The 26,178-nt window shown below is 47.7% G+C and overlaps 1 protein-coding gene across 10 annotated transcripts in view; it reads left to right on the plus strand.

Moving 5' to 3' along the window:
• The first annotated feature begins 259 nt into the window (after positions 1-259).
• WDFY4 (WDFY family member 4) overlaps positions 260-26,178 on the plus strand; it is a 295,895-nt gene continuing 269,976 nt past the window's right edge. For 4 of the 10 annotated variants that reach the window (XM_005565164.5, XM_074001613.1, XM_074001612.1 and 1 more), the window contains exons 1-2: positions 604-916; positions 25,183-25,433. In XM_005565164.5, coding sequence (XP_005565221.3) covers positions 25,200-25,433 — 234 coding nt within the window. In that variant the 5' untranslated portion in view covers positions 604-916; positions 25,183-25,199. Of the gene's footprint in view, positions 390-603; positions 917-25,051; positions 25,100-25,182; positions 25,434-26,178 lie in introns of those variants that run through there. The other 6 variants (XM_005565163.5, XM_074001616.1, XM_015456039.4 and 3 more) reach the window with 3 other exon arrangements.

The raw sequence follows: 26,178 nt of genomic DNA on the forward strand, positions 1-26,178 counted from the left end.
GCTAGTGAAGAGGGAACACAGAATCCAGACCTACTCTTCTAGGGCCGAGCTGTACTTTCCATTTTGTCCTTGGCCCCACCCAGCACCGCTTGACCACGGAGAGTGCACAGACCCAAGGGGCCTTGCTGCAGAACCCAAGTCACCCGCCAGAACTCCAGCAGCTCGGTGGTCGGCTGGAGAGCGGGCAGAGTCACGCATCTGCCTGCTCTCCACTTCTGCTTTCTCCAGGAAATGAGCAGAGACCCAGCGCGAGTGATTCAGAGTGAAACGGCGCTGAAGATTGACGATGCGGGGCCGGGTCCTCTTCCCCCGAGCCTGAGGGGCTGCGGCTGGGGATGAGGGGTTCCATGCCATCTGATATCTGCAGGCGCTGACGGCCACCCCTCTAGGTAGGCCACCTTGCTTCTTGGCCAAGCCAGGCCAGCCTAGAGGTGGGCATGTGGGCCCCGCCTGTCAGCGTGGGGCCTACTGGCTGCCTCCTGGGAGGCTGAGTATGGGGGCACATGTGACCCAGTGCCTGGTTCGGGTTTGTGGATGTGGGAGAGGAGGTGAGCTGGGGAGCAGGAAGTGTGTGTGGCGTGGGCGGCCCATGTGGTCAGGGCCATTCCAGGGCCTGGGTCTGCCGAAGCGTATGTCACCGCTGAGGTTTGGGAGTCAGGCTGAGCTCCAGCAGCACTCCTTGACCTCCGACGTCAGGTCAAGTCTTTTCTCGGGGTCCTGCTATGAAAGGGTTCCTGGGAAGGGCTGACACGGGCTTTCCTGGTTGTCGAGGGGGCGGAGAGAGTAGGCCGACAGTAAGACTCGCCCTCCAAGACCCCGCATAGGTCTCTGAGGAGTGCAGAGCCGGAGGGCCATTTCCAACGAGCCTCAGAGGGAGCTGGTCTGTCCTGGCCCTGCCATTACTCACTGGATTCTGGTAAGTAGGTGCCTCCCTGGGCTCACTTCCCTCATCTGAATTGTTACAGCAAACCGTTGAAACGCCGGCATTTTCTGCCTAAGCAGGGCCACCTGCTCAGTAAGGACTGATTCTTCATTTCCTCTGAAATGAAACTTCTAAAACACTAAACCGATCCTTTGTCCCAACCTATCTAAAGTGAGGGAGGAGCTGATTTGATAACTAAGGACGCTATGTATTACTCTTTCCACGGAGCACACTAATTTTAATATGAGTTTGTGTATAGTCATTCATTTAGTTATTTAACATATAGGTGTTGAGAAGCCACACCCTGCCAGGCTCTGGTCAAAGCGGACAGGGGTCTGTGGTGCTCAGCCTGTGGGAGAGTGGCAGGTAGGGTGGGGGTCTTGGGAGGGTGGGGATGGCTCTAGTCTTCTGAGAGGGGACCTGTTTGAGGGAGGCCGAGCCCTGTGGGTTTCTGAGAAGTGTTCTTGACAAGGGTCTGAAGGCGGAGACCTGGTGGAGGTTGGTGTGGTAGAGTGGGGTAAGGGGCATGTCTGGGGCTCTGGCCAGCGAGGTAGGGAACAGGGTCAGGTCAGGGAGGCCCTTCCTGTCTCTCCATCCTGAGCACCTGGGCTATTCTTCCATGAACTTGGGAAGATTTTCAGTGTTGAAAGAAAAGAAAAGTTCAGCCAGGCACAGTGGCTCACGCCTGTAATCCCAGCACTTTGGGAGGTTAACAGGGGCAGATCACCTGAGGTCAGGAGTTTGAGACCAGTCTGGACAACATGATGAAACTCCATCTCTAAAAAAAAAAAAAAAAAGAAAAAAAGAAAGAAAGAAAAGAAAAGAAAATTTAGAAAGACCATAATAAGATAAAAGTAATAAAAGTAGCATAAACCCTGTGTGCTGATACCTTAGATTTTTTAAAGCTGAGCATCATCTTCGAAGTCCTCTTCATACCCATCCTTCTCCCTCCCTTTTCAGAAGCAGCAACTGTCCAGAATTTTGGGTTTATCGTTCCCTTGCTTTTTTTTCTAGTTTTACATCCCCTATTTAAATTGCTATATATGTATGATTGCAAGCTGTTGAACTCCATAAACATGGAATTAAATATTCTTTTAAAATTTGCCTAATTGGTTCAAAAGTATGTTTCTGAAATTCCTTCATATTGTTGCACGTACCTGTAAATATTTCATGTTTTCTGCAGTATAGTATTCTATTAGATGAATATACCTCAATATATTTATCTGAGATGCTACTGATGGGCACTTGAGATATTTCAAGAGTTTATTTTTTTTTCTATTATAAGCAGTGCTGCTAGAACTATTTTTGTACATGCATCTTTGGGCGTGTGTGCAAGAATTTCTCTAGGGTATATACTCTAGAAATAGAATTGGTGGGTCATAGTTTATACATATTTTCAGCCTTACTGGCTGTCACCACATTGTTTTCCAAAGTTTTTGCTCATTTTACCCAACCCTCAGCAATGCACCAAAGTTTCTGTTGCTCCACATCTTCACCAACATTTGGTATTGTCAGGTACTGTATTTCTGCCAATCTGGTAGAAATGAAAAGCTATCTTAGCATGTTTTTAATTTGCATTGCCCAAGTTACTAAGGTTGGGCATCTTTTTCATATGTTTAGTGGCCATTTGGGGTCCCTTTTCCTGTTCACATTTTTTGTCCATTTCTCATGGAGTTACCTGTCTTTTATCCTATTGATTTGCCATAATTCAATACATGTTCTGGATACTACTTTTTATCATTTATATATATAACAAATATTTTCCATTGGTTGGTGCCTTGTCTCCTTATATTCCTGTGGTTTTTATTAAAGACTGAATTTCTTAGTTTCAAACAAGTTTATCCATCTGTCGCTTTATGATTTATACTTGTTCTGTGTTATCTAAGAAATTCTCCACTGTAAGGTTGTAAAATTATTCTCATATTTTTTCAAATAATTTTATAATATTACTTTTTACACTTAAGTCTCTAGTCTGCCTGGAAATGGCTTTTCTGTATGGCATGAGGTGGGAAGAAACCTCATTTTATTTTGCTTTTCCCATATGGATAACCAAGAGTCTTGGCACCATTTATTTAACAGGCCGTTTTTTTTTCTTTCCTTTTTTTTTTTTTTTTTTTTTTTTTTTTTTGAGATAGAGTCTTGCTCTGTCACCGAGGCTGGAGTGCAATGGCATGGCATGATCTCAGCTCACTGCAACCTTTACCTCCCAGGTTCAAGCAATTCTCCTGCCTCAGCCTCCCTAGTAGCTGAGATTACCAATACCCGCCACCCTTGCTCTGTCACCCAGGCTGGAGTGCAGTGGTATGATCTTGGCTCACTGCAGCCTCCACCTCCTGGGTTCAAGCGATTCTTCTGCCTCAGCCTCCCCAGTAGCTGGGACTACTGGTGTGCACCACCATACCTGGCTAATTTTTGGATTTTTAAGTAGAGATGGGGTTTCTCTGTGTTAGTCAGGCTGGTCTTGAATTCCTGACCTTGGGCGATCCACCCACCTTGGCCTCCGAAAGTGCTGGGATTACAGGCGTGAGCCACACCACACCCGGCCTAATAGGCCATTCTTTATTCACTGATCCATGGTAGCTCTGTTGTGAGTTGAGTCGTCATGTCCATGGGGGTCTTTCCTGGTTCTCTATTCTGCCAATTTGTTTAACCCTTTGCCAATACTAGACAATATTGTTAACCACAGGTTTATAATAAATTTCGATATCTAGAAAGAGCCTCCCCATTCTTTTCTTCTTCCTTTCTGTCTTGAAAATCTTGGTATTTTACTCCTTCATATAAATTTCAGAATTGGCTTTCAACAGAAAAAAAAAAAAACTATATTCAGATTTGACTGGTAATTTAATTTGGAAAGAAGTGATATCTTTATGAAAATGACTTTCCCAATTCATGAATGTGGTCTGTCTCTCCATTTATTTAGATCTTCTCTAAAGTATTTAAATACAATGTTATTATTTTCTTTATAGCAGTAGTGCATATTTCGACTAGATATATCCCTAAGTGGTTTATATTTTTATGTTGTGTCAATTGTCATTAAAATACATTTTTGGACTGTTGCTGTTTGGACTGATTCTTGTTAAAAATGCTTGCATTTTAAACAAGAATCTTTTTGGGTGTTGTGTGAAGATTGTAGGAGACCAAAGGAAGAAGCAAGACTACCAGTTCAGAGGCTTTTGCAATAACCCAGGCTAGAGGTGGTGGTGGCTTGGCCCAGAGTGATAATAGTTGAGATAATGAGAGGTGGTCAGAGTGGTTAGATTCTAGATAATTTTTTGAGGTTAGGATTTGATGACATTTAGGGTATAGAGGATGGAAGAAAGAGAGAAGCTAAAGATGACTCGAGAGCAGCAGGACGAATGAGATTGTTGCCTATTGAGCTGGCTTGAGGGCAGTAGAAGCAGATTTGGAAGGTGATGGTGATCAGAAATATGAGTTTGGTCATATAAAGGTAGAATTGCCTGTTAGACAATATATGAAGAAAGGAAGTCTTTGCACTCTCCACCCCCACCCCAGTGACCTTCATGGTAGACAAGCAAGGCAACTTGACCAACTGGGAGAAAGAAGGAAGATATCTTGTGTAGGAGGGTAAGGCAAATGAAATTCTCAGAGTTCCTAGAGCCACACCTTAGAGTTGCTACCCGTTTTATTTACAATTAGGGGCTTACATTTGTAATCTCCCTCCAAGTGCTATAAACCATCAAAATGCAGATAGATGATATCTCCTAAACCCTTGGCTGTCAATCCCCTTTGAGGTATCTGCACTCCTTAAAAGCTTAAATATCAAAGTCTAGACCTTTGTTATCCAATACAGAAGCCACTAGCCATACTTGAAATGTAGCTGATGTGAATTGAGATGCACTGTAAGTATGAAATACACACTAGATTTCAAAGATATTACAAACTACCAACAAAATTTATAAAATGCCTCAGTACCTAAAAATATTGATTACATAGTGAAAATATTTTGGATATATTGGGTTAAATGAAATATACTTTAAACATTAATTTAATCTATTTATTTTTATTTTAAAAATGTGTCTACCAGAAAATTTGAAATTACACATGTGGCTGGAATTTGTACCTGGCTTTCTATTTCTAATACTTCTGTTGGACAGTAGGCTTTAGAGGAATGATACTTCTTGTTCTTTGGCCAGAGGCTTTCACGGGAACACAGTTCAAGATGGATGAGAAGTAGGAGAAGTGAAAAGCCACTTGAACCAAATAATTCCAAGAAGAAAGAAAATATACAAGCTAAGAATAATGGATTTAGTACCTAAATAAACCAGGCACTTGTACTTTAAACTCAATCCTCAAGATGAGATAAGTTTCATTATTCCCATTTTACAGATGAGAAAATGGAGGCTCAGAGACGTAAGGTTCTTTGCTCTCGAATAGTGAGTGGCTGAGTTGGGATTTGACCGTAGTTCCACCTGATTTTAAAGCCTGTGCACTTGCATTAGACCAGACTACCACTAAAGGGCTGAAGAAGCTACACTTCTAGAGAGGAATAGTGAATATTTGGCAGGAGTATGACAGTAGTTCCTCCCTTTTGGCTGAATGATTAATTCTTCTTTTGAGAATTCATAGGAAACAAAATCATTGCAGCAGGGCTCCTTCCCCTCAGCATTGCCCATGACAGCAGTGGAGACAATCTGAGCATCCAGTTGTTACAGAGGGAGAGTCAATTATGGGTGATCCATTTAGACGAAGCTCCATGGTCACTAGGTCTTATACTTTAAGGAAAAGGGCAATGTAGAACATGTTTATGATATGATGGATGATTAATGCAACTAAATCATTTTCACATTAATTACAAGCAAAATATACTTGTGATATGGGATGTTTGGGGTGTTGCTTTTTCTGGCCAGAAACCTATGTGGCCAGTGGCACCTTTGCCTGAGTTCTTGTCCTGCATCCAGGAAGAATGAGGGATGCAGACATGTGGAGGGCGAGCAAGATGAAGAGGAGCTTAAGTGTTAGAACAGCTAAGGGGAGACCCGCAGTGGGTAGCTTCTCTTTATAGGCAGGTTGTCCTGATGAGGGCTCAGCTGTCAGCAGAGAGGGTATCTCCTCTCTGCAGCTGGTTGTCCCTACGTCCGCAGCTCTCAGCAGAGAGGAGGCCCTGGAGAAGGTAGCTCCTCTCTGTAGCTGGTCCTCCTATAATCTTCCCAGCTCTCAGCAGAGAGGAGCTCCTCCCTGCAGCTGGTCATCCAGTCGTCTCCCCATCCTCTGCTCTGCTCTGGCTGAATCCAGGGTTTTTATGGACCTCAGAGGGGAGGAAATGAGAGCCAATTGGGCCATGTATGGCCATGAGCAGCCTGAAAAAGGCAACACAAGTCCCCACTCTGGTTCCTGGGTCTGGTAACCCAGCCCCCAGCCTTTAGGCCCTCCCTGGTTTGAAGGTGGGACCTTACTGGGGACCCGCCACCCTCCACCCAGGAGCCTGTCTGCCCTCTGCTGCCTTCCATGGTGCCCTAGCTGTTCATGCCAAAGGACATCCGAAGGCCAGTGCAAGTGGCCCTCAACCCCTTCCCCTCATCATAGCCTAAGGCAGGGGCTCCTGATCCTCACTGGGTCCAGGCCAGAATATAGGACAAGGGCAACATCACCAGGAGCTCCCCCTGTTGCCAAGGCTGTCAGGAGCCACTGGGGCAGAGCTAATCAAGGGCCTGGGCTGGATGTAGGAAGTGGCAGGCTAGGTGGTCACTCTGACTTAGGATGGCAGACTCTGAGATACTGCCCTGGGTGGCCCGTGGAGAGCTTCCTCCCAAGGCCCAGGAGCCCAGCACCCTTGGTGGGGTGGGTGCCGTGGCTGTACCACTGGCTGGGTCTCCGAAGCGGGCACCACTCCCACTTTCCACCCTGGCCCCAAAGCCTGGCCCTAGATCCACACTGGCACCCTTCTCTGCCTGACCATGCTGTCCCATCATGCTGCTCCCCTGCTGGCCAGCTGGCAACCCGGCCTGGCTCCATCATGGCAGCCCCCAGGGTAGTGGGCTGCTGGAGTTGGGGGCTGTCTGCCTCCTACCCTTGCTCTCCCTGCAGTGGCCATCACTGCATGATGGCAGTGGCTGTACCAGACTGCCTGCTGCTGCCATCACTTGGATGTGAAAATTAGTAGGCATAAAGAGAAATGTTTGTTGATTTTTGTGTTTTCCATGTAATAATAAGAACATTTCTCAGTAGCGTTCTAATGTCGGCTTTTAAAAGGATAAGCACAAACTAGAAAGAGAAATGTAGTCAAAGATAAATGCATGTACACATAAAGAAACTGTGTGGAGGTTGGCTAAAACATGTGAGCAATTAGCAATGTTGCAACACGCTGCCAGGAACCCACCGAGCAACTGTGGACAGAATCCAGGTAGAGTGTCCCTGCAGGCAGAAGGCTTCAGGGTGGCAGATGCTATAACAGAGGCAGGGTCGAGCACCCCTGCAGCTGTTTGTCCCCAGTATTTCTGCCCTGAGAATGCCTGTTCTTTAGGAGAGGAAGAAGGGTAGCAATTAAAAGGGTGACGAAGCCCAGGATGAAGAGTGTGAGTCGCAGGGCACAGGCTCCTAAGCCCACCCAAGAACCAAGCCTGCACGTCCAGTGTATGCACAGCAGCTCCACGTGGTCTCAGCCTTCGAGGGGTGTGAAGGGCGATTGAAGAGCCAGGTGGATCAGGGTGGCAAATGCCCAGATGTTCAAAAGGGGAAAAGCCCAGGGCACTGCCCTGCTGTCAGATCACAGATTCTTGTATTTCCTTTTAGCCTCACACACCTGTGGACCTGTGGGCCAAGACACCTTAACTCTATTGGAGTGACAGGGACAGAAGGGAGGGGCAGTGCCCCCAGGTGAGTCTACACCTCTGTAAGTGGGTGAGACCCTCACAATCACCCCCATGGAAGACTGCCTTTGTTCCACAAAATACTTCCTTCCTCACAAAATTGCAAGTGTCTGAATCATCTCACTTTTGAAGTGTGTATTTAATGTGATGATTTTCCCTCCCAAAGTGGCTTTAATTAAATGACTGTGGCATTTTATAATCGATAAAGACTTTGAATTGAGGAAATACAAGAGTGAGAAAGAGAGAGTATTCATGAATAACGATGACATAAGGAGGAACGAGAGGGGAGCCACAGTTGTTATAGGCAGTAGGCACTGGGGAAAATGATTGATTTGGGAATTAATGCAGGCCAACCTTTGTGTGGCCTGCCTGACTGTGCCAGCCAAGGGCTTTTACTGCCAAGCTTCCCTTTTCTCCTGTACATGGAACGATCAAAGCCCTGCTGCCCACCATCTGCCTCACTGTCCTGCTGTAATTACTGAGATCATATCTTGATGCAGCCTTGAAAACTGGAAAGGGCTGTCGCCTGCTGGTGATGGCTGCCTTCTAATGGCAGGATGGCCTGATAGTAGGAGCAATTTGGAAGTGGAGAGGGGCAGGGTTGCTTCTTGTGTTGAGTGGGGAAGCCAAGAGCTGTGTCTGAAAGGTGGCAGATTTGGACTGTGGTGCTGAAGAAGGAGCTTTCCAACCAGAGGGGTTAGGTTGTGAGTGATCAGTGGATTCAGCTTAACCCCATTGGGGGTACAGGGAGAAATTAGGCAAGGAGGGGGTTGGGTCCTATCATCAGGGCCACAAGCTTAGGAAAGTTCCCAGAGAACATGGGAGCTGTGGAGGACGTTTGCTCAGGGGAGGGACATCTGGAGTTGTGCTGTAAAGTCTGACAGTGTGGAGTGGGTTGGAGGTGGAGGGGAGCCTGGAGGCGGAGCGTTATCATGGTGCAGCCAGGGAACAGATGAGCAAGCAGAGGGGTTAGTGCCGGGCCCACCCTGGGCTACCAGCCTCATAGAAGGCAGACCCGGAGGACCTGTGTCACCCACGCAAGTGGCATTCTTAGGTCCCTTGAGCCCTTTCTGTTCTATTCAGATGCCATCCTCCCACCTCCTCAGCACATAGAATAATTAAGAAAATTATTCCTGGCACATTAAGAGGTCTGCCAGCTTGTGGGAGACTCATTCTGGTTAAACAAATATTCAGCTCTCAGAGGAGAAATCTGAAGATTGTGAACCTGGGCGAATTTGAACAGCAGAACTTCACTGGCAGACAGATCCTTAAGGAGCATCTACTCTAAATGGTTCATGTTACAGGTGGGGAAACTGAGTCACATAAAAGCAAAAAGACTCAGCTTGGAGTTTGAAGCCCCTACTTCCAGTGGCTAGCAGTATATTTCCTTTCTCTTCTCTTAGGTGAAAAGCATCAGGAGCCAAGCTGCACCTGATAGTGTCTCTTTTTCTCTCTAACCTAAAAGCAGAGTTTTCTGGGTCCAGATTGTTCTGGCACAGGAGAGGACAGGGAACCCAAGAAAATGAGTCACTCTATCTGTGACGTAGGTGGTTTGTGCCCTCACTTTTTTGTGCTTTGATGATTCTGGAGAACTAAGAGATCTTTAATTCCTGAGGAGCCAGGCATGCATACTTCCAGATATGTTTCAAAGCTTCACTTGTGATTTTTGTGTGCTTATTCTGACCAAATTATTCTTGAAATTTAATAAGCTAAATGGGATGATTGTGTGAGCAAACCAAGCCATCTGGAAATGTGTCAAAATCTTTCTTACCTTAGCACGTGAGGTATAAACGATCCTGCAAAATTCCCCTGTGATTTTCCTTCTCTGGGAGTTTGGAGGGTGAGGAATCGGATGGGGGTTGCTTAGAGTCTGGAGACATTCTTAATGGAGTCCCTGCCCAAGCTTTCTGCCCTGTTCCTGCTCACATCCCTCCCAGTTGAACAAAGCTAGGTCTAGTTAAGCCCGGCCTGTCCTGTGGCTTTGCTTCTCCCTCCTCTTCTCTCTAACCTGCCTGTTTCATAGCTTCTTTCTACCTCCCTCAGACTCCCTCTCCAAAGCCACTGCTTCTGTGACACCTCTTCTACCACCCCCTAGCCTCCTCCACTCCCATGTATTAGAGCATCCCTTTGCCTGTCTCCTCTCCTAGCAGGCTGTGAGCTCCTGGTGGCAGAATCACCAGTGACAGGCAGCTGCCAGGTGCTCCTGTCACTCTCTTCTGAGAGCCCCACAGTGACTCCCAGGACTGTTCCGTGAGACAGCACCATGTCCATGTCCATCGGCCTGCCGTTCTGGGCTCTCTGCAGGGCCCTCTCACCATGCACTCACTCAACCCCTGAGCCCCTGTCCCTGCTTTTTCTTGGACACCTGTGCAATTTGCCAGACACTCACTCAGGCTGCCCGGAGTGCCTGTCCACTTACTGCCAGGGTCCGTCCTTACTCTTCAGTGTCCACCACCAGTGCCATATGTTCTAAGAAGCTCTCCCAGACTTCTCCACCCTTTCCAGGCTGGGCCACAAGCCTCCTCTTGCCCCACAGTCACCACCACCCTGCCCAATGACTGTCCCACTGCATCTGCTTCCTTGCTGGCCCCCTGCTCTCCCTGATCTTTGAAGTCCAGGGTGTGGACAGAGGGTGATCCTGCTCCTTGCATGTTTAATAATCCAGAGACCCACTACACAGAACACACCAAGTAGAGCAGTGGCTTTGCCTGGTGGACAACTGACTGACACTGAGAGTGCTGGTATCTGTGAAGGGAATGCTGGCCAAGGAGTGTCCATGTTGTCCAAGGCTAATGAACCCTTATCCTTGAGGCTCCCAGGGATCTGCTTTTCTCTGGGGCAAGAGTGCAATCACAGAGTCTTGTTTTGGGCCTCCCAGCTTGTTGTGTAGCTGTGGGCAGACAGCGGGTCTGGCTTGGATCTCCTATGGCTGGGGGTCAGCAACAACTATGCAAGTCCAGCCAGGGACTTCCTGCAACACTGCAGGCTTCAGCTAGTACCTGAGGTGCCCCCATGGCATATTCCACCACCACTGACCACTGCCTGAAGCCAGCCTTGAGTGCTGGAAGAGGGGACCTGGGTTTGACCTTGATTCTGATGCTTGTCAGCTCTTTGATTTCAGATAAATTTCTTGTTTTCTGAGTCTCGCTTTACCCATCTGTACAGTGGGAATAGTAATGCCTACCTTATTGGTTTTCTAAGCGTAGAGAACGTTGATGTCTCTGTTAGTAGATGGTCACTCTTCCATGGCCGTTCTTACCTAAGGGAATATTTTCTTACATTTCAGTGGAGACCAAGCCCCGATTGGCTCCCAGGATAGAGAGGTTCACCACCTTTCCACAGGGGCTGGGGCTTCTTGTAACCTGTGCTGTCTCCAGCTCAGGTCTTTGTCCCCATCATGATAGCTCAACCATAGCCAAATGGTAGGGGTCAGCCAGGGGAACTGCTCCCTGGCCATTTTTGGCAATGTGGAAGTAGGTACACATACCGAGATACAGAACCAGCCCCTTCCGCAGGATACTGTGAGTTCCTGTATTCTGTTGTTGCAAAAACCATAGAGGTGTGTGCTGGCCAGGAGCCCAGTGTGGACTGGAATCAGAAAAAAGGAAGTTTTGAGAGCCATGGAAGCTTTGCTGACCTACCTAGTTCCTTCCAATGGGAGTCTCCATTTTAGTCTTCAGGGGATCCCCTGAACTTCTGGAAAACACCTGCATTGCCTCCATCTCCTCATGAGTCCTTTGAAGCAGGTGTAGGGTCTTACCATTCTCTGGGCCTTACCATTCTCTGCCTGCAGGCACACTCAGCCCTTGGCCCAGGTAAGAAGTGGGGACACTCATTAACTGGTGATGCCTAGGGCAGCACTGAGGTGATTGCTGGAGTTATCCATGAGTCCAGCAGTTGTGCCTGCTCCTGGCACTCCCTTGAGGAGGAGCTGGCCACACAGGGCCCACAAGGAACCTCCTGAGTGGCCCACTCCTTGCTCTCCCACCTGCTGTCTACATGGCTGCCCCTGACTCCACCTGGCCCTGATGTGGCATCCCCCAACACAGGCTTGGTCTTGGAGGCAGCCCTCCTGCTTGTGTCTCCACATTGCGTCCTCACTGTGGCCAAATCCTCATATGCAGCCCTGTCTGGCCATGCTCAGGCCCATGTCTCTAAGGCCCTGTCCTGACGTCTAACAAACCAGCTCCTTGTGAGGAGACCCAATATTGGACACACTCAGCGGCTGGCCCAGGGGGAGGTGATGAAGGCAAAAAGAAGTGTCTAGGCTGAGACTGGGGCAGCTGACTCAGACCTCGGGGCTGAACCCCAAAGATGAATGGAGGCCCCAGAGCACACTTACAAAGGCCATGTGGGGCTCAGGCTCTCTGGGGAAGTGCAGATTTTAAGGATTTCGAGGCAGCAAGGTGCAGAACACAGAAAGGCCTTGCAGTGGGCACTCTGTGGGCATCTAATGTGTACTGGACACCCTCTCACATATGTTGGCTTGCTTAATTCTTTCTGCAGTGTTGCAAGGACGATATTGTTCCCATTTTACAGCTGGAGACATTGAGGTTGAGGGAGCCTAAGTTGCTAAGGTTACAGGTTAGAAAGAGGTGGAGCTGGGATTTGAATCTGATCTGTGTGATGCTGCTCTGGGTTGGCCTGGCCTTGGAACTCAGGAGGGGCCAGCCTGGTCAGAGGGACTAGGTTCAGGGAGGTGGTGGTGCTTACCAATAAGTGAAGGCCAGAGGCTGTCACACTGCCCAGGCTAACAGGCCCGCTCCTAGATGCATGGAGCTACTTGAGGGTGGGCCGGGTCTCACCCAGTTCACAGGTAACCTAGGAGCTAGTGTCAGGGCTCTGGACAGCAGGCCCTGCCATGAAGCAGTAGAGACCTAGCAGGGGCTCCCAGCTCCCTTCCTGACCTGCTTTGTGATATTCTATGAGCCACCCACATCTCTGGGCATCACAGAGCTCTGGCGGTCTCAGCCTCCCATGTCTTCCTGGCCCCTGGCCTCACCTGGGGACATGTTGTAATCACCTTAGACCTTGTAGCCAACACTTACACGTGGCGCCCACCCAGAAGTAAGTCACAATGTTGGGGAACACGGCCTCCCAGGTGGCCTGGTGAGTGGCTTGAGTGGGCGATGGCTGCTCTGTTTTCAAGCTCACCGGGCATCTGATGTGCAGGTGTGCATCTGGCAAAGATGCACGTGTGACTCTTTGGAGTCAGAGGCACATCTTGGTGAGTTATCTCCAATAAGGTCCCGCCTTACTTCCGTTTCCAAGGCAATCGCTCTAATCAGAGTGATCACGGCCCTGTACCTCCTGGCTGTTCTTTCTTCTTCTCTTTCCTGTTCCAGGCTTGATTTACTGCCAGCCAGGACAACCTTTCTAGAATAGTGTTTCCCAGGCCATTTTCCTGCTTGGTACTTCCAGGGTCTCCCCATTACCCAGAACGCCAGGTCTAACCGTGCTGACCTCCCTTTCCTGGTCCCTCATGACTCCTGGTGGCATCATGTCCCATGGTCCCCAGGTCACCTTGGCCTGTTTGCTGCATGCCTGCCTCCAACTTGCTTCCTGCCTGGCCTTCTTTGAGCAACCCTTCCATCCCCACGGGTGCTCCTGTCCTTCATGGCCCCACGCACATTTGTTCTGCTATAGTCCTGTGCCCCGGCTCTGAGACGGCCTCCGAGGAGGGGATGTGCTGTCCATTACAGAGCCCCTCCTGTGACCTGCTTCTCGACAGGCCATCTCGTGGTGTCTCCCTCAGCACATTTTTCAGAGGAGGATTGGCACTGTGGAGAGTCACTTCTGAGATTCCACAGCTCACGGCATGAGGAGCAGGAGCCGGAACACAGGACTTGACGCTGGATTCCAATTTTGCCTGCCCACGATGTCTGTCTTCTAGCCTGGGACATCACACCAATCTCCTGCACATTTGAAGCACTCTGGTGTCACTCTCCTGCCCCCAAGGGTGCCAGGGCTGGAGGCTTGTGGCTGTGGCAGTGACAAGGCCCCTGTGACAGTCCTGTCCCAGCTTTCTAGCAGGTGGGCCTCGCCTGTGCAGATCAGATCAAGATTTCCATGAAACGCTCTTTCTGAGCAGCAGTGGACTCTCAGGGGAGCAGCGAGGGGCAAGAGGCCTTCACCCCACTTCTGGCGAGACACTGAAGACCTCTTTCTCTCGGGGGCTGTCTGTCAACTCTATCATGCTCGGTCTTTGCTCAATCTGTTCTCAGTGGGGGAAATGAGTTGAAGGTGTGGGGTTTATCCACAACCCCAGATATGGCTCCTGCTTTGCCTCATGCTTCTAAGAAGGCAAAATTTAACACTGCATGCCAAGTGGTACTGGTTCCATAAATGCTGATGGGAAATGTGGATAGGTCTGGTGGGGGAGGCTTTATCCGGGACAGCCATGCTGTATCCGCCGAGGCTCTCCAGAGAAACAGAACAATAGGATGTGTGCATGTGTGTAGGCAGAGAGAGATTTATTTTAAGGTACTGGTTCACACAATTGTGGCGGCTGGCAAGTTTGAAATATTCAGAGCCGACTGCAGACTCAGGGAAGGGTTGCTGTGAGTTGGAAGTCAGTCCATGGCAACTCTGAAGGGAGATCAGAGGTCTCTCATGAAATGTGCTATAGACCCAGCAGGCCCGTGCGGCCCCAGAGAGCACATGCTGCCGGGCTCACAGCCCCTGCCACGTCTCCATTTCCTCCTCCACAGACAGCCACGCTCACCTGGTTTTTGCCCCAGGGGCAGGTGAGGTCTGGGAGGTGAGGAGAGGGAAGTGGGAGGTGGAGGGAGCAGAATGTCTGTAGACAGGGCTCTCAGGGTGACCATGGGGAAGAGGGTGGGGCCTGGTCATAGCTACTCTGAGACAGCAGGCAGAGAAGGAGATCACACACTCAGTGTTCAGAGCTTTCAGTGTTGGGGCTTGAAGCATGGGGACTTTGGAGCTAGCAGGGGCAGAGGCACAGGGACCTATTGTAACATCCAGTGTCCCTCCTATCCCCTTCACACCCCACACGCGTACACACCAGGGCTCCTGCTGTCAGTTAATACATCACTGACGTGGGCAAGGACTTTCCCCACAGTGGAGAGTTGGGAGAGGAGGGCCTCCTGTTTTGGAGGAGCTAGACAACCTCAGAGGGAGAGTGGTGGAGAGGTTTTGGAGGCAGACAGATCTGGACCTCAGTGAGCTGCAGGCTCCTGCTCCCAGCCTCAGTTTCCTCATCTGAAAATGGTATCCCTAATATCCACGTCATGGAGTCATCATGCAGGCTGAACAGTGCAAGTGTGCAGCTGGCCTGCCACACACTAAACCCCCAGCAAGGCTAAACTCCAGCTTCGCATGAGACACTTTAGCCTCTCACATTGCGCTTTTAGTTTTCACCCTCTTGGTCCACTGTCTGGGCTGAGGGTGAGGGGTGATCAGGGCTTGCAGTAATGCTAGGTAAAATCTAGATGATAGGATTCTTCTGCTTCCAAAGTCCCTCTCCAAGGCTACTCCTCAGGTGGTGGTCCTCTAGGTGTGCTCCCTGAACCAGCTGCCTCTGCACCTCCTGGGAACTCTTTAGAGATACAAATTTCTGGGACCCACCCCAGACTTACTGAATTGTAAACTCTGGGGCTGGGGTCCAGAAATTTGGTTTTAACAATCTCTTCAGGTGATGCTGATGCATGCTGAAGTTTTAGAACCACTGCTTTCAGAACAGTTTCTCCAGGAGGGCAGGTTTTAGGCTGAAGGTTCACCTCCAAGCACCACCCCAAGGCTGGCCATCAGCAGGTGAAGCATCCCAAAGGGAGCCTCAGAGCACTGGGTCTTAGATCAGCTCTTTCCCCAGGGGCCCACAGGAAAACCTGGAGGCTGTCATTCCATTGACACGAGTCACCTCACCTACACGTCCCTCCTTTGCTTTGTACGTTAAATACACTGTGCTTTGGGGGCCCTTTACCACATCCTGCAGCAGCTCCAATGCTCTTGTCCAGTTTCTGCAAATTCTCAGGGCCTTGTGTCCTCCAAGCTACTTCTATCTCTTAATTTCTCTGATCTTGTCGCTGGGTCTCATCTGTGTCCCCTTTGTTTACAATGGTGTTCCTCCCTGCCTGGAACTAACCCAGGTGTGGAACACAGAGCTTCTGTAATTGGCTTTTCATAATCCCTCCAACACAATGCCATTGTGTGGCAAATGTTTACTGAAGCCTTGGCCCAGAAGGGAATTCTCACTCCTGAGAACACCAGCTGCGTGAGCGTGCCCAGGGATGCTGCGTAAACGCACCGTGCCTCCATCTCATCTCCACCTGGGGCTGGGAGTGTGTGGGCTCATGACAGTTCCTGGGCCATGGGCTTTTGGGAGAATTAAATCAGGTTAGGCAGGCAAAGCCCTCGGCAGGGGACCCAGTGTGGAGCTAGCACTCAGTAGATGCTACTATTGTTGATTTTACCGTGGTCATTAAACAGGATGAGTTATTTCCTCTTCCTTTATCTTTTATCTATTTATCTATCAATTTTATTTATAAATTTACAATTGTAGTACATACCACAATCTATAAATAACATAACATAAAATTCACCATCATAACCATTTTAAAATGTATAGTTCAGTGGCACTGAATACATTCATGATGTTGTATAATCATCAGCACTATCCAGCTCCATTACCTTTTCATCTTGCAAAACTGAAACTCTGTGCCCATTAAACACTACCTCCCCATGCACCCCTCTCCCCAGTCCCTGGGAACCACCATTCTCCTTTCTGGCTATGAATTTGTCTGCTCTAGGGACCTCATATCAATGGATCATACAGCATTTGTCCTTTCGTGACTGGTTAGTTAACTTCGTATAATTCTCTCAGGGTTCATCCATTTTGTAGCATGTGCCAGAATTGTCTTCCTTTTAAAGGTTGAATAATATTCCATTTCATTGATTACACATTCATCTATCATTGGACACTGGCTTGTCTCCACCCTCTGGCCATTGGGAATAATGCTACTAGGAACACGGGTGTACACGTGTCTGCTTGTGTCCCCGCTTTCAATTCTTTGGGGTATGATTTTACTTTTTATAATTGACCCACCTTGTCTATTAGTTCAACTAATTTGATGTAACAATCAATTATAAACATAGTCTTTTTAATTGGATGCAAAAGTGGATGAGAACTTAGAGGGCAGTCTCCCCACTTGACCAACGTGGAGGCAGAGGCCAGGGAAGGGCCCTGAGTGAGTTCTTATCTGTGGGTGGCTTCTGTGGACAGGAGCCTCAACCTGTCCCCAGCCGGTGGCATCCTGAAGAAAGAGGAAGCATGGTTAAGGTGGAGCGTGTGGGCTTTGGAGTCAGATGCACAGAACTTGGCTGGCAGCCCCGTGGGAACCTATGGAACCACTCTGAGGCTCTTTCCAGCACCTGTGAAGTAGTACTATTTACCACCTTGTAGGATGTTGCTGTGGAGATAGAGATGATACAGAGATGAAAATGCAGAGCCACTATAAAGTGAGCTCTCAGGGAGGGAAGTCACTACTTTGATTAAATAGAGATTTCTATCCCCACTGTACATGATAAAAGCTGAAGCCAAGGGACTAAAATCCCCACCTCTCGCTTTTCCATTAGTTCTCTTTCAACCTCGGTACATGTTTTCTTAAAGTCAGGTTTACTGAAATATAATTTACATAAAAATAATTTACTTTTTTTGGTGCACACTTTGGACAAATGTAGACAGTCACGTGACTACCACCAAGTAACTCCTCCTCCTGAGAGTGTACTTCATTGTGGCTCTGCGTTTTCATCTCTGTATCATCTCTCTTTATCTTCACAGCAACACCGCATGAGGCAGCAAATACTAGCAGTATTTGATGGCTGCTGAAAAGAGCCTCAGAGCAGCTCCATAGCTCAGAACTGCTACTAAATAGCAAGTTCTGTGCAGCTGACTCCAAAGCCACACACTCCTCCTTGACCGCTTTCAAGACACAGAACATTTCTGTCCCCCGCAAAATTCCATCCTGCCTTTGTAGTCATCCCCTTATCCCCCATCCCTGGCAACCACTGATCTTATTTTCTGTCCTTAACAATTTTGCTTTTTCCAAAATGTCGTCTAAGTTGAATATGACAGTAGGTAGCCTTTTGGGGTTGGTTCCTATCAGCCGACAGAAGGCCTTTGAGATGCATCCGGGGTGCTGTGGATGTCAGCTGTGTGTTCCTTTGTGCTGTGGAGAGGGATTCTGCTGTATGGATGGACCTGAGTTTGTATATTCATTCGTTCTGTGAGGGGCATTTATGTTTTTTCCAGATTTTGGCAGCAATGAATGGAGCTTCTAGAAACATTCATGTACAGGTTTTTGTAGGAGCATAAATTTTCATTTCTCTAGGGTGAATAGCTAGGGGTGGAACTCCTGGGGGTATGTTTAACTTTCCCAGAAACTGCCAAACTTCCTTCCAAAGTGGCAGTGCCATGTTTGCATTCCCATCAGCAAGGGTGAGAGTGGTGGTTGCTCTGTACCCTTGCCATCGTCAAGTTTTGTTTGCTCGTTGAAGACATACTAATTGGTGTGTCCTGGCATCTTGTTTTAATCATCATTTTCCTAATGATGATGCTGTTGTCCATCCTCAGTATTTCTGACAGTGTCAGCTGTGCAGGTAGATGTGAACACTGTTCACAGTACATCACCTCTGTCTCCCTACCCCTTTTAATTTGGTTTTAGATTGTAAGGTCTCCTTGTTGACATGAAACCACAGGGAAGAGGGAAGCAAGGACTAGCCCCACCCTGAACGTGTTTTAGGAACAAGAATGGCTTTGTTATTTATTTATTTATTTATTTATTTATTTATCTATCTATCTATTTATTTATTTATTTTGGAGTGCTCCAGATTGAGGCCAAGACTCTGCTGAAAACAGGGGCAAGAGTGTTTGGATCTGCTGACATGCAGTGAGGCACTGGCTTTTGCATGGAGAGGAAAACAGATCATTTACGGCCATGCATGCTAAGCCGCTACTCTATTCTGTATCATCTGGTTTAGAGGCTTCCCCAGCTCCAAGGCCTGAGGGCCATGGCCCATTACGGAAATGGCAAACAGGCAGTTTCTGCACCTGGAGTTTATAATCTGGAAATGAGAATAGTTGCAGAGGCTGACAAGAAATGGGGAAAGAATTTTAATCTTTAATTTTTCAAAGCAACTCTTTGTCTGCAGGACCCAGCTTTTCTGCAGAAGGCACTGAGTCCCAAGCTACCCCTTTGGGTCATTCCACATGTCTTCTTGCTCCGGGGCAGCTTTTCCTGGGAACAGCTTCTTGGCATCTTAGCTCCAAGGGCTGCTAGATCACATCTCACATTCTGAGACTCCCAACTCTGCAAATCACTCAGTAGAATGTCAGGGATGAAAACAGTCATCAAAATGTTTACTTAGCAGCCCAAATATCAGCAATCCAGCAGTTGCTTCATGCTCCAGATGTTACCCTTCACTGGGGCAGCTATGCGCAGAATGCCTGGTGTGGGTTGTTACAATGCAGAGCAAGCTCTGATGATGCTATGTATGCCTGAGGGTGGGTGGGGTGCAGGGTGAGGGTGGACAGTGACACCCAGAGACCTGGGGGCATGCATGGCCAATCCCAGCACTGGTGCTGCTGAGGCCATAGAGAATCCCTTCCTCTCCGGTGCCTGCAGCTCACCATCTGCTTCCCTGAACATGACACAGAGGAAGGGGAGACACCATTACATACACATAACCCATAGACTCTGAGCCCCTGTGGGGGCCCTTGCAGCCCTTCAGTGCCTCACTATGCTGGACCTCTTTCCATTGGTCATGCATGAAGGGCAGAGAGGGACTGGAATCACCAGGACCATGTGGATGAGGAGAAGCCGAGTCCCAGAGAGGGGAAGTGACTCGGTTAAGACACCACAGGGGCCAAGTTAGACCTGGACCCCTGCCTATCACTCCCATCCTGGCCCCACTGCCCGCTCTGCCTCGTGGCTATGTGAGAAGGCAAGTTTCTGCCCCAGGAGAGCAGAGCTTCCAACCTGGCTGGTCACTGACTGGAACGCTGTGTGCCCCGACCCCATCCAAGCTAGGACACAGCACAGTCGGCAGGGAGCAGTGGTCTTGTCTTTTCCTGGAGGCTCTGGGACTCCCTTGCAGCCTCCTGGTCTCTTGCCCTGCCAAGGTCACATTTTCCTGAACCTTTCCCCTAAAAGCCCACCTGTCCAAGAACCTTTCCAGGGTAGCAAGTCTTCCCCAAGCCTGTGTGACCGTGTGTAGTAGTTTGCCAAGCCCCTCTCCCCATCCTCGGCCCCAAGCAACCACAGCGTGAGCCCATCTGCCTGTGTGCACTGCTGGGGGTGTGCTGGGCAGCAAAGCCTGGGCTATCCACAGACCTGGGGGCTTCTGCTCCGGCCACCGACTGGCAAAGGGATCCTGACCAAGTCACCTCTCTGCTCCCACCTCAGTACCAACTGTGGATGAAGGTTGCTAGCTTTGCTGTCACTGGATATTAGGAGGATTACATGAAGAGATGCATGTAAATGCCTGCACTAAGTAGGTGCCAGTAAATACGTATTTCCCCAGTCCTAACAGTAACCTGTGCTGAGCTGACTCATGCTAGAGGGGCCCTGTGAGAGGACCTGTTGTCATCCCCACTTTACAAATGAGGACACTGAGGCAGGGATGAGTCTTGTCACTTGGTCTAAGCCCACTGTGTTGAAACCCCAGCAGTCTGGTCCCAGAGTCTGTGCTGGGAGCCATACACGGTTGAGAGTAGAATCCCCAGGAGCCAAGGCCCAGACATGGTGTCGGTTTAGCAGGTTGATTTTTGTGAAAAGTGCCCTGAGCTCAAGTTCCCACAGTGGTGAGTGAAGTTGGGGGATGGTTGGGAAGCACAGGTTTGGATCCTGTTTTTATTTAAAATTTTGATATTTTGTTCATCATGGATTTCTTGGCATTAACTGATCTCTATAACTGTTGCATTAAATTATCATTTTTGTCACCTCCTTAAATCTTGTGCAGAGGTGAGTGCCTCCTTCACTGCCCTACCCTCACCCTGGCCTTGCCTGGGACTCCCACAGTGACCGTAAGCCCCAGTGGGTCCCTTTTCACTCTGGATAAGAAGAGGCTGCTGGCGCCATAAAAAAGGATGAGTTCATGTCCTTTGTAGGGACATGGATGAAGCTGGAAACCATCATTCTGAGCAAACTATCGCAAGGACAGAAAACCAAACACCGCATGTTCTCACTCATAGGTGGGAACTGAACAATGATAACACTTGGACTCGGGAAGGGGAACATCACACACCGGGGCCTATCATGGGGAGGGGGAAGCGGGGAGGGGAAAGGGATAGCATTAGGAGATATACCTAATGTAAATGACGAGTTAATGGGTGCAGCAGTCCTGGGGAAATCCTGGTAGAAATATGTAACAAACCTGTAGTTGTGTACATGTACCCTAGAACTTAAAGCATAATAAACAAAATAAAAGTTCCAGTGACCACATAAAAAAAAGAAAAAAAAGAAAGAAGAGGCTGCTGGCTTGTAGGTGGGGCACTTCTTGAGAATGAGACGGATTAGAGTGGTTTCTTCTTGCTGTTCTTCACATGGCCTGCAAGGCTACTCCCTGTTTCCTTCTCTTTTCAAATAAAACTGGAGCAGGTGTGGCATGATCAGCAGATGAGCAGGAGATGGGGCAGCTGCAACTTAGCATTTGAGTCAGATACTGCTGCCACGCAATTTCACAGGTCCGCATTTGTTAGAAATTCTTGTTTATCAAAAATCTCTGTCGATTCAAGTGAAGGTGAGTCAAGTGTTTCACTTCAGTAAACGTGGATTCTGCACACTTCAGAGGAGAGCTGGGAGGTTTCTGATCCTTCCTCTGGATCTCCAGCTAAGTCCCGACCCATCGCAGTTTCATATTCTGACCTGATACTCACTTGACTTGCCACTTGCTGGTCCTAAAGATGGGGCATGTTAGCAGGTCCTCAGATACGGTTTACTGATGGAGTTAGTTAGTAGAACCTGCAGATGTGGCCACAAAATGAACTTTATATGGTAGAGACAACATTAAGCTTGCTGTTACCGTGACTTGGGGCTGACTCTATTGGTGCTAAGAATGGCAGTTTGGTTGGACATAGTGGCTTTCAGAGTCCTGGGGAAATCCTAGTAGAAATCTTGGAGTGGGAAAAATGAACTTATTCCAAAGAGGAGTCTAGGCTAGAGAGAGAAATATTGAGATTTGGGTGCCATCAGCGCATAAGTTAATTCATTCACGAATTCATTTGTACTTTCATTCATTTATTCAATAACATTTTATTAAGAATCTACTCTGTGCCAGCCCCTGCTATGGACACAATATCCTTGCCTTCACAGATCTAATGTTTAGTGGATATGTGGCTCTCAGGGGTAATTAGAGCCATGGGAATAGCTGAGACCTTCTTACAAGGAACCCATGAAATGAGAACTCACTGGAATCTGCCTCCAGAACACCAGCTGCAGGGAGCTCTGAAGGAAACCGAACCTCAGATGGAAACATGCTCAGCTCCTCACTCTGCAGCAAGTGAGCAGTGAGAAACAATAGAGATGCATTTTCTTTTGATTTTATTTTACCTGTCAAATCATCAGGGTTAAAAAAAATGGTAATAAAAAAGATTACACATAGGGAAGCTTGAGCTCTTGTAAGCTTATGTAGAAGGACTCTCTGTCCCTTGATAGGATCGGTGTTTTAGGAGCAGCTGTTTGGAAATATGGATCAAGAGGCTGGAAAGTTTATCTACCTTTAGATCCAACTATTTCCTTTTAGAAATTCAGGAATGGATTAGGATTTGTTATTTTATCATGAATATATATAAAAGACTGAGACATGAGAATTGTCATTACAGTATTTTTTAATAGTATTGAATAATTTGTTATCATTTAAGTGCCTAAGTGTAAGGGCTTATTCAATAAACAAGCAACATTACTCTATGGCCACCATGTAGCCATTAAGAATGAAGGTGTTGAGGATCTTAAATAATGTGGAAAATATTCATGATGTGCTGTTTCGACTACAAAGAAAGTTGTGGACTAATTTATTAAAAAAATGGATTGAGAGAAAATGTCTGCAATTTTTAAAACTAACAAAGGACCGGCTTCTAGATATAGTCTCACAAAGCAGCAAGAGAAAGACAAGCAAGGAAAAAATAAGCAAAGGTTATGAGTAGTTAATTCACAGAGGAGAAATGCCAAAAGGCTATCAGGCATGTTAAGGAGTGCTCATACTCATTAGTAACTTAGAGAAATGGAAATTAAAATGACAATGTGAGAGCTCTTTCCTTCGATCAGATTGCAAACACTGGAAAGCTGGGTGATGCCAAGCAGGGTGGTAATGAGGTCACTGAGGAGCCTTCAGATGCTGTGTGGGAGATGGCCTGATGCCAGCTTTCTGGAGGCGTCTTAGTTGGTGGAACTTAGTTGCACTGAGCAGGCATACTCCCTTGACTCAGTTCTGCTGTCCCTGCCTTCATACCCAGAGTCAGTCATGAGAGCCCAGTGAAGGGACCCACGCAGGAATGTCCACCCCAGCCCTGTGTGCAGGACGGGATGTTGTGGCTAATCCAGCCATCTATCACTGAGAAAGCCAACAAGTAAAATAGGCATGTGATGCCTACTTTGGAACACAAGGCAGCAGTTAGAGGAAATGAACTTGACAAACACAGAGTCACGTGGACATATCACATGGAGTCTGAAGACATAATGCTGGGTGAAAGAGTAAGAGCAGACAAGATGCAGAAGAGCATTCGCTAACTTAAGTGTATGCGGATGGAAATCAGGTGCTGTGTGTCATACTCCTAAGTTCCATGCTGGTGTACTCATACTCACCAAGCGGGAGTGTGGGTGGGGTGGGGACACAGCAAATGCAAATGGAGAATGGAGATCCTGGTATTAAAGGAATAAATGAACACAGCTAGAGAGGAGCCCGCCCAGATCAGGGAAGAGGCTGAGGGATGTGAGCAACTCCACCCACCGCCTGCCCCTTAGAGTCAGCCCCTCAAAGGAAATGACTTAATCCCCCACAAAACCCCATCCCAGTGCCCAACAAAAGCAAAAGTATAAATAAAGTTTGCTTCAACACTATTATGATCGTGTTCTTACTAAACTATATATTCACAGGTAGAAGCTGGAATGTCAGCAGTCATGTTTTCTGGGTATGGGCAAGCATTATGTTCTTCCTGATTTTTGGTTTCCTCCTGGTTTTTGAAAATGAACTGACATGGCTTCTGTAATAAGAAAATGATTTCTGAAAATGAATTCAGAGAGTAAGCAGTCTGTGTGCTCAAAGAGGAGTCGGGGCAGGCTGGGTCCTACACATAAAGAGTGAGAGGGTTTCAGAGAGGGGCCGGTTAGCCTTGCTGGTGACGTGTGGCTAAACTCCATTTTAGCCTGCAAGGAGTGTGTGTTTGGGCTAAAAACAAAGCATGATGTAACCCCACTACTGCTGGACCCACTTCTTTATGTCACTCTGGTTGCTACCTTGTGATTGTTGAATGCCTGCTGGGCTCCTGGATGGCTTCCTACGTGGTAATGTTGAGTTTGGTGAGGGCTTTTACTCAGGGAGCCTGAACATTTTTGTCCCTTCTTAGAGTTTACTGAACTCCAGACAAACAAACAACAAACTATCCTATGTTATGGTGTAAGTCATAAGTGAATGACAACTTTTGAAGGTGTGTACCTTTGGGAGGTCACTTATTGGTGAATTGGCCCTTGGCTGTTTTCATCATGTAAGTTTTTGCTCTTGTGCCTACTGACTTGAGGTTCCCAATTTGCAAACACTGCTCCTGTGTGCACTTAGGGATGAGCTCCTGTAAGCTTGGGGACTTAGAGGGTCATTTTGAGAACAAAATACCCTAAAAATGTCGAGTATAAACCAAATAATGCTTAGAATGAGGAATCTATCCTTACAGACCCATCATAGAAGGAACTTCTAGATATAGAATTATGTGCCTCTACAAATACCAGTGAACTCTTTACATCTCTTTTATGTATGCAGCCTTTTAAAAGAGAAGCAGCAACAAGTGAAAAGACAAACAACCCAACCTCCAAAAAACAAACAAACAAACAAACAAACCGGCTTTAGTGTGAAAGTTTGCATTTCAACTTGATGTCTAGCTGCCTATATGCCTTTGGCCCAGTTTCCTTACTTACCTAGAGAGAATAAGGGCACCCATCTGTCTGTGTAGCTGTAAGAGAGTCTGTCTGAGTCCTGTGTATAAGATCCCACAGTGCTGGGCACACACTAGATTGTGAATTTGTATTAATCACATCTAAATCTGAATCTCCTTTTTAAAAAGTCTTCCTTATTTTAGTCTGTTTCAGATTCTTAGGGGAACCATCTTCAATAGGAACTGGGCTGAGTGAGTACAGTACCTTCTCCACGGCCAGAATCATCAGGAAGTGATGTGACAGGAGTGTTCACTTCTATTTGTTCTGAATTCAGATCTGCTTTGCCACGGCATGGAGGCAGAAGATCTTTCAAAGGCTGAAGACAGAAATGAAGATCCAGGTTCCAAAAGTGAAGGGCAGCTTGCTGCTGTGCAGCCTGATGTCCCACGTGGAGGGCAGTCCCCTGGCCCCACAGCTCTCTGGGACATGCTGGAAAGGAAGTTTCTGGAATACCAGCAATTGACTCACAAGAGCCCCACTGAGCGTCAGAAGAGCCTGTTGAGTCTTCTCCCCCTGTTCCTGAAGGTTAGTGTTCTTCTTTTTGAAACTGTAAGGTGATAGGTGCTCTGGGACACTTCTGGGATGATTGCATAGTGAAGTTGGTGGTTTTAATGTCATCACAAGTGGACTCTGATTGGTTGCTCAGGGGAGAGTTGTCTTAGCCTGCTAGGGCCACTATAACAAAATGACGTAAACTGGGTAGGTTAGACACAACAGACTTTTATTTCTCATAGTTTGCAGCCTGGGAAGTCCAACATTAAGGCACATTAAGTGTCTGATAAGAGCTTACTTTCTGGCTCATGGAAGGTGTCTTCTTGCCATGGCCTTATGTGGTGGAAGGGGTGAGGGGCCTTTCTCAGGCTTATTTTATAAGGGCACTAATCCCATTCATAAGGGCAGAGCCAAATCATTTTCCAAAGGTCCTACCTCCTGAGACCATTACTTTAGAGATTAAAATGTCACTATATGAATTTTGGGAAGACCCTAGCAAGAGTGACATGCCAAAGATGACAAGTAAGGTTCATTTCTAGGGTGGAGAGGTACTTAGAAAGGACAGACAGTTAGCTTCTGAGTAATACTGTCTCTTCAGTTAAAAAATATTACATTGCTCAACCACAAACCCAGTTTGGGAGCTAGAAATAAGGCCAGCTTCTTTTGGAGGGAAGAGAGGATGGTATGTCCTGACACAAGAGTCACGCAGGTGGCTGGCAACCTCGCACCCCAGGGTTGCCAACATCAAGGCCTGGGAGAGCCAGAATATCTTGCATCA

This window comes from Macaca fascicularis, chromosome 9, assembly GCF_037993035.2.
Source record: "Macaca fascicularis isolate 582-1 chromosome 9, T2T-MFA8v1.1".
Taxonomy (NCBI): domain Eukaryota; kingdom Metazoa; phylum Chordata; class Mammalia; order Primates; family Cercopithecidae; genus Macaca; species Macaca fascicularis.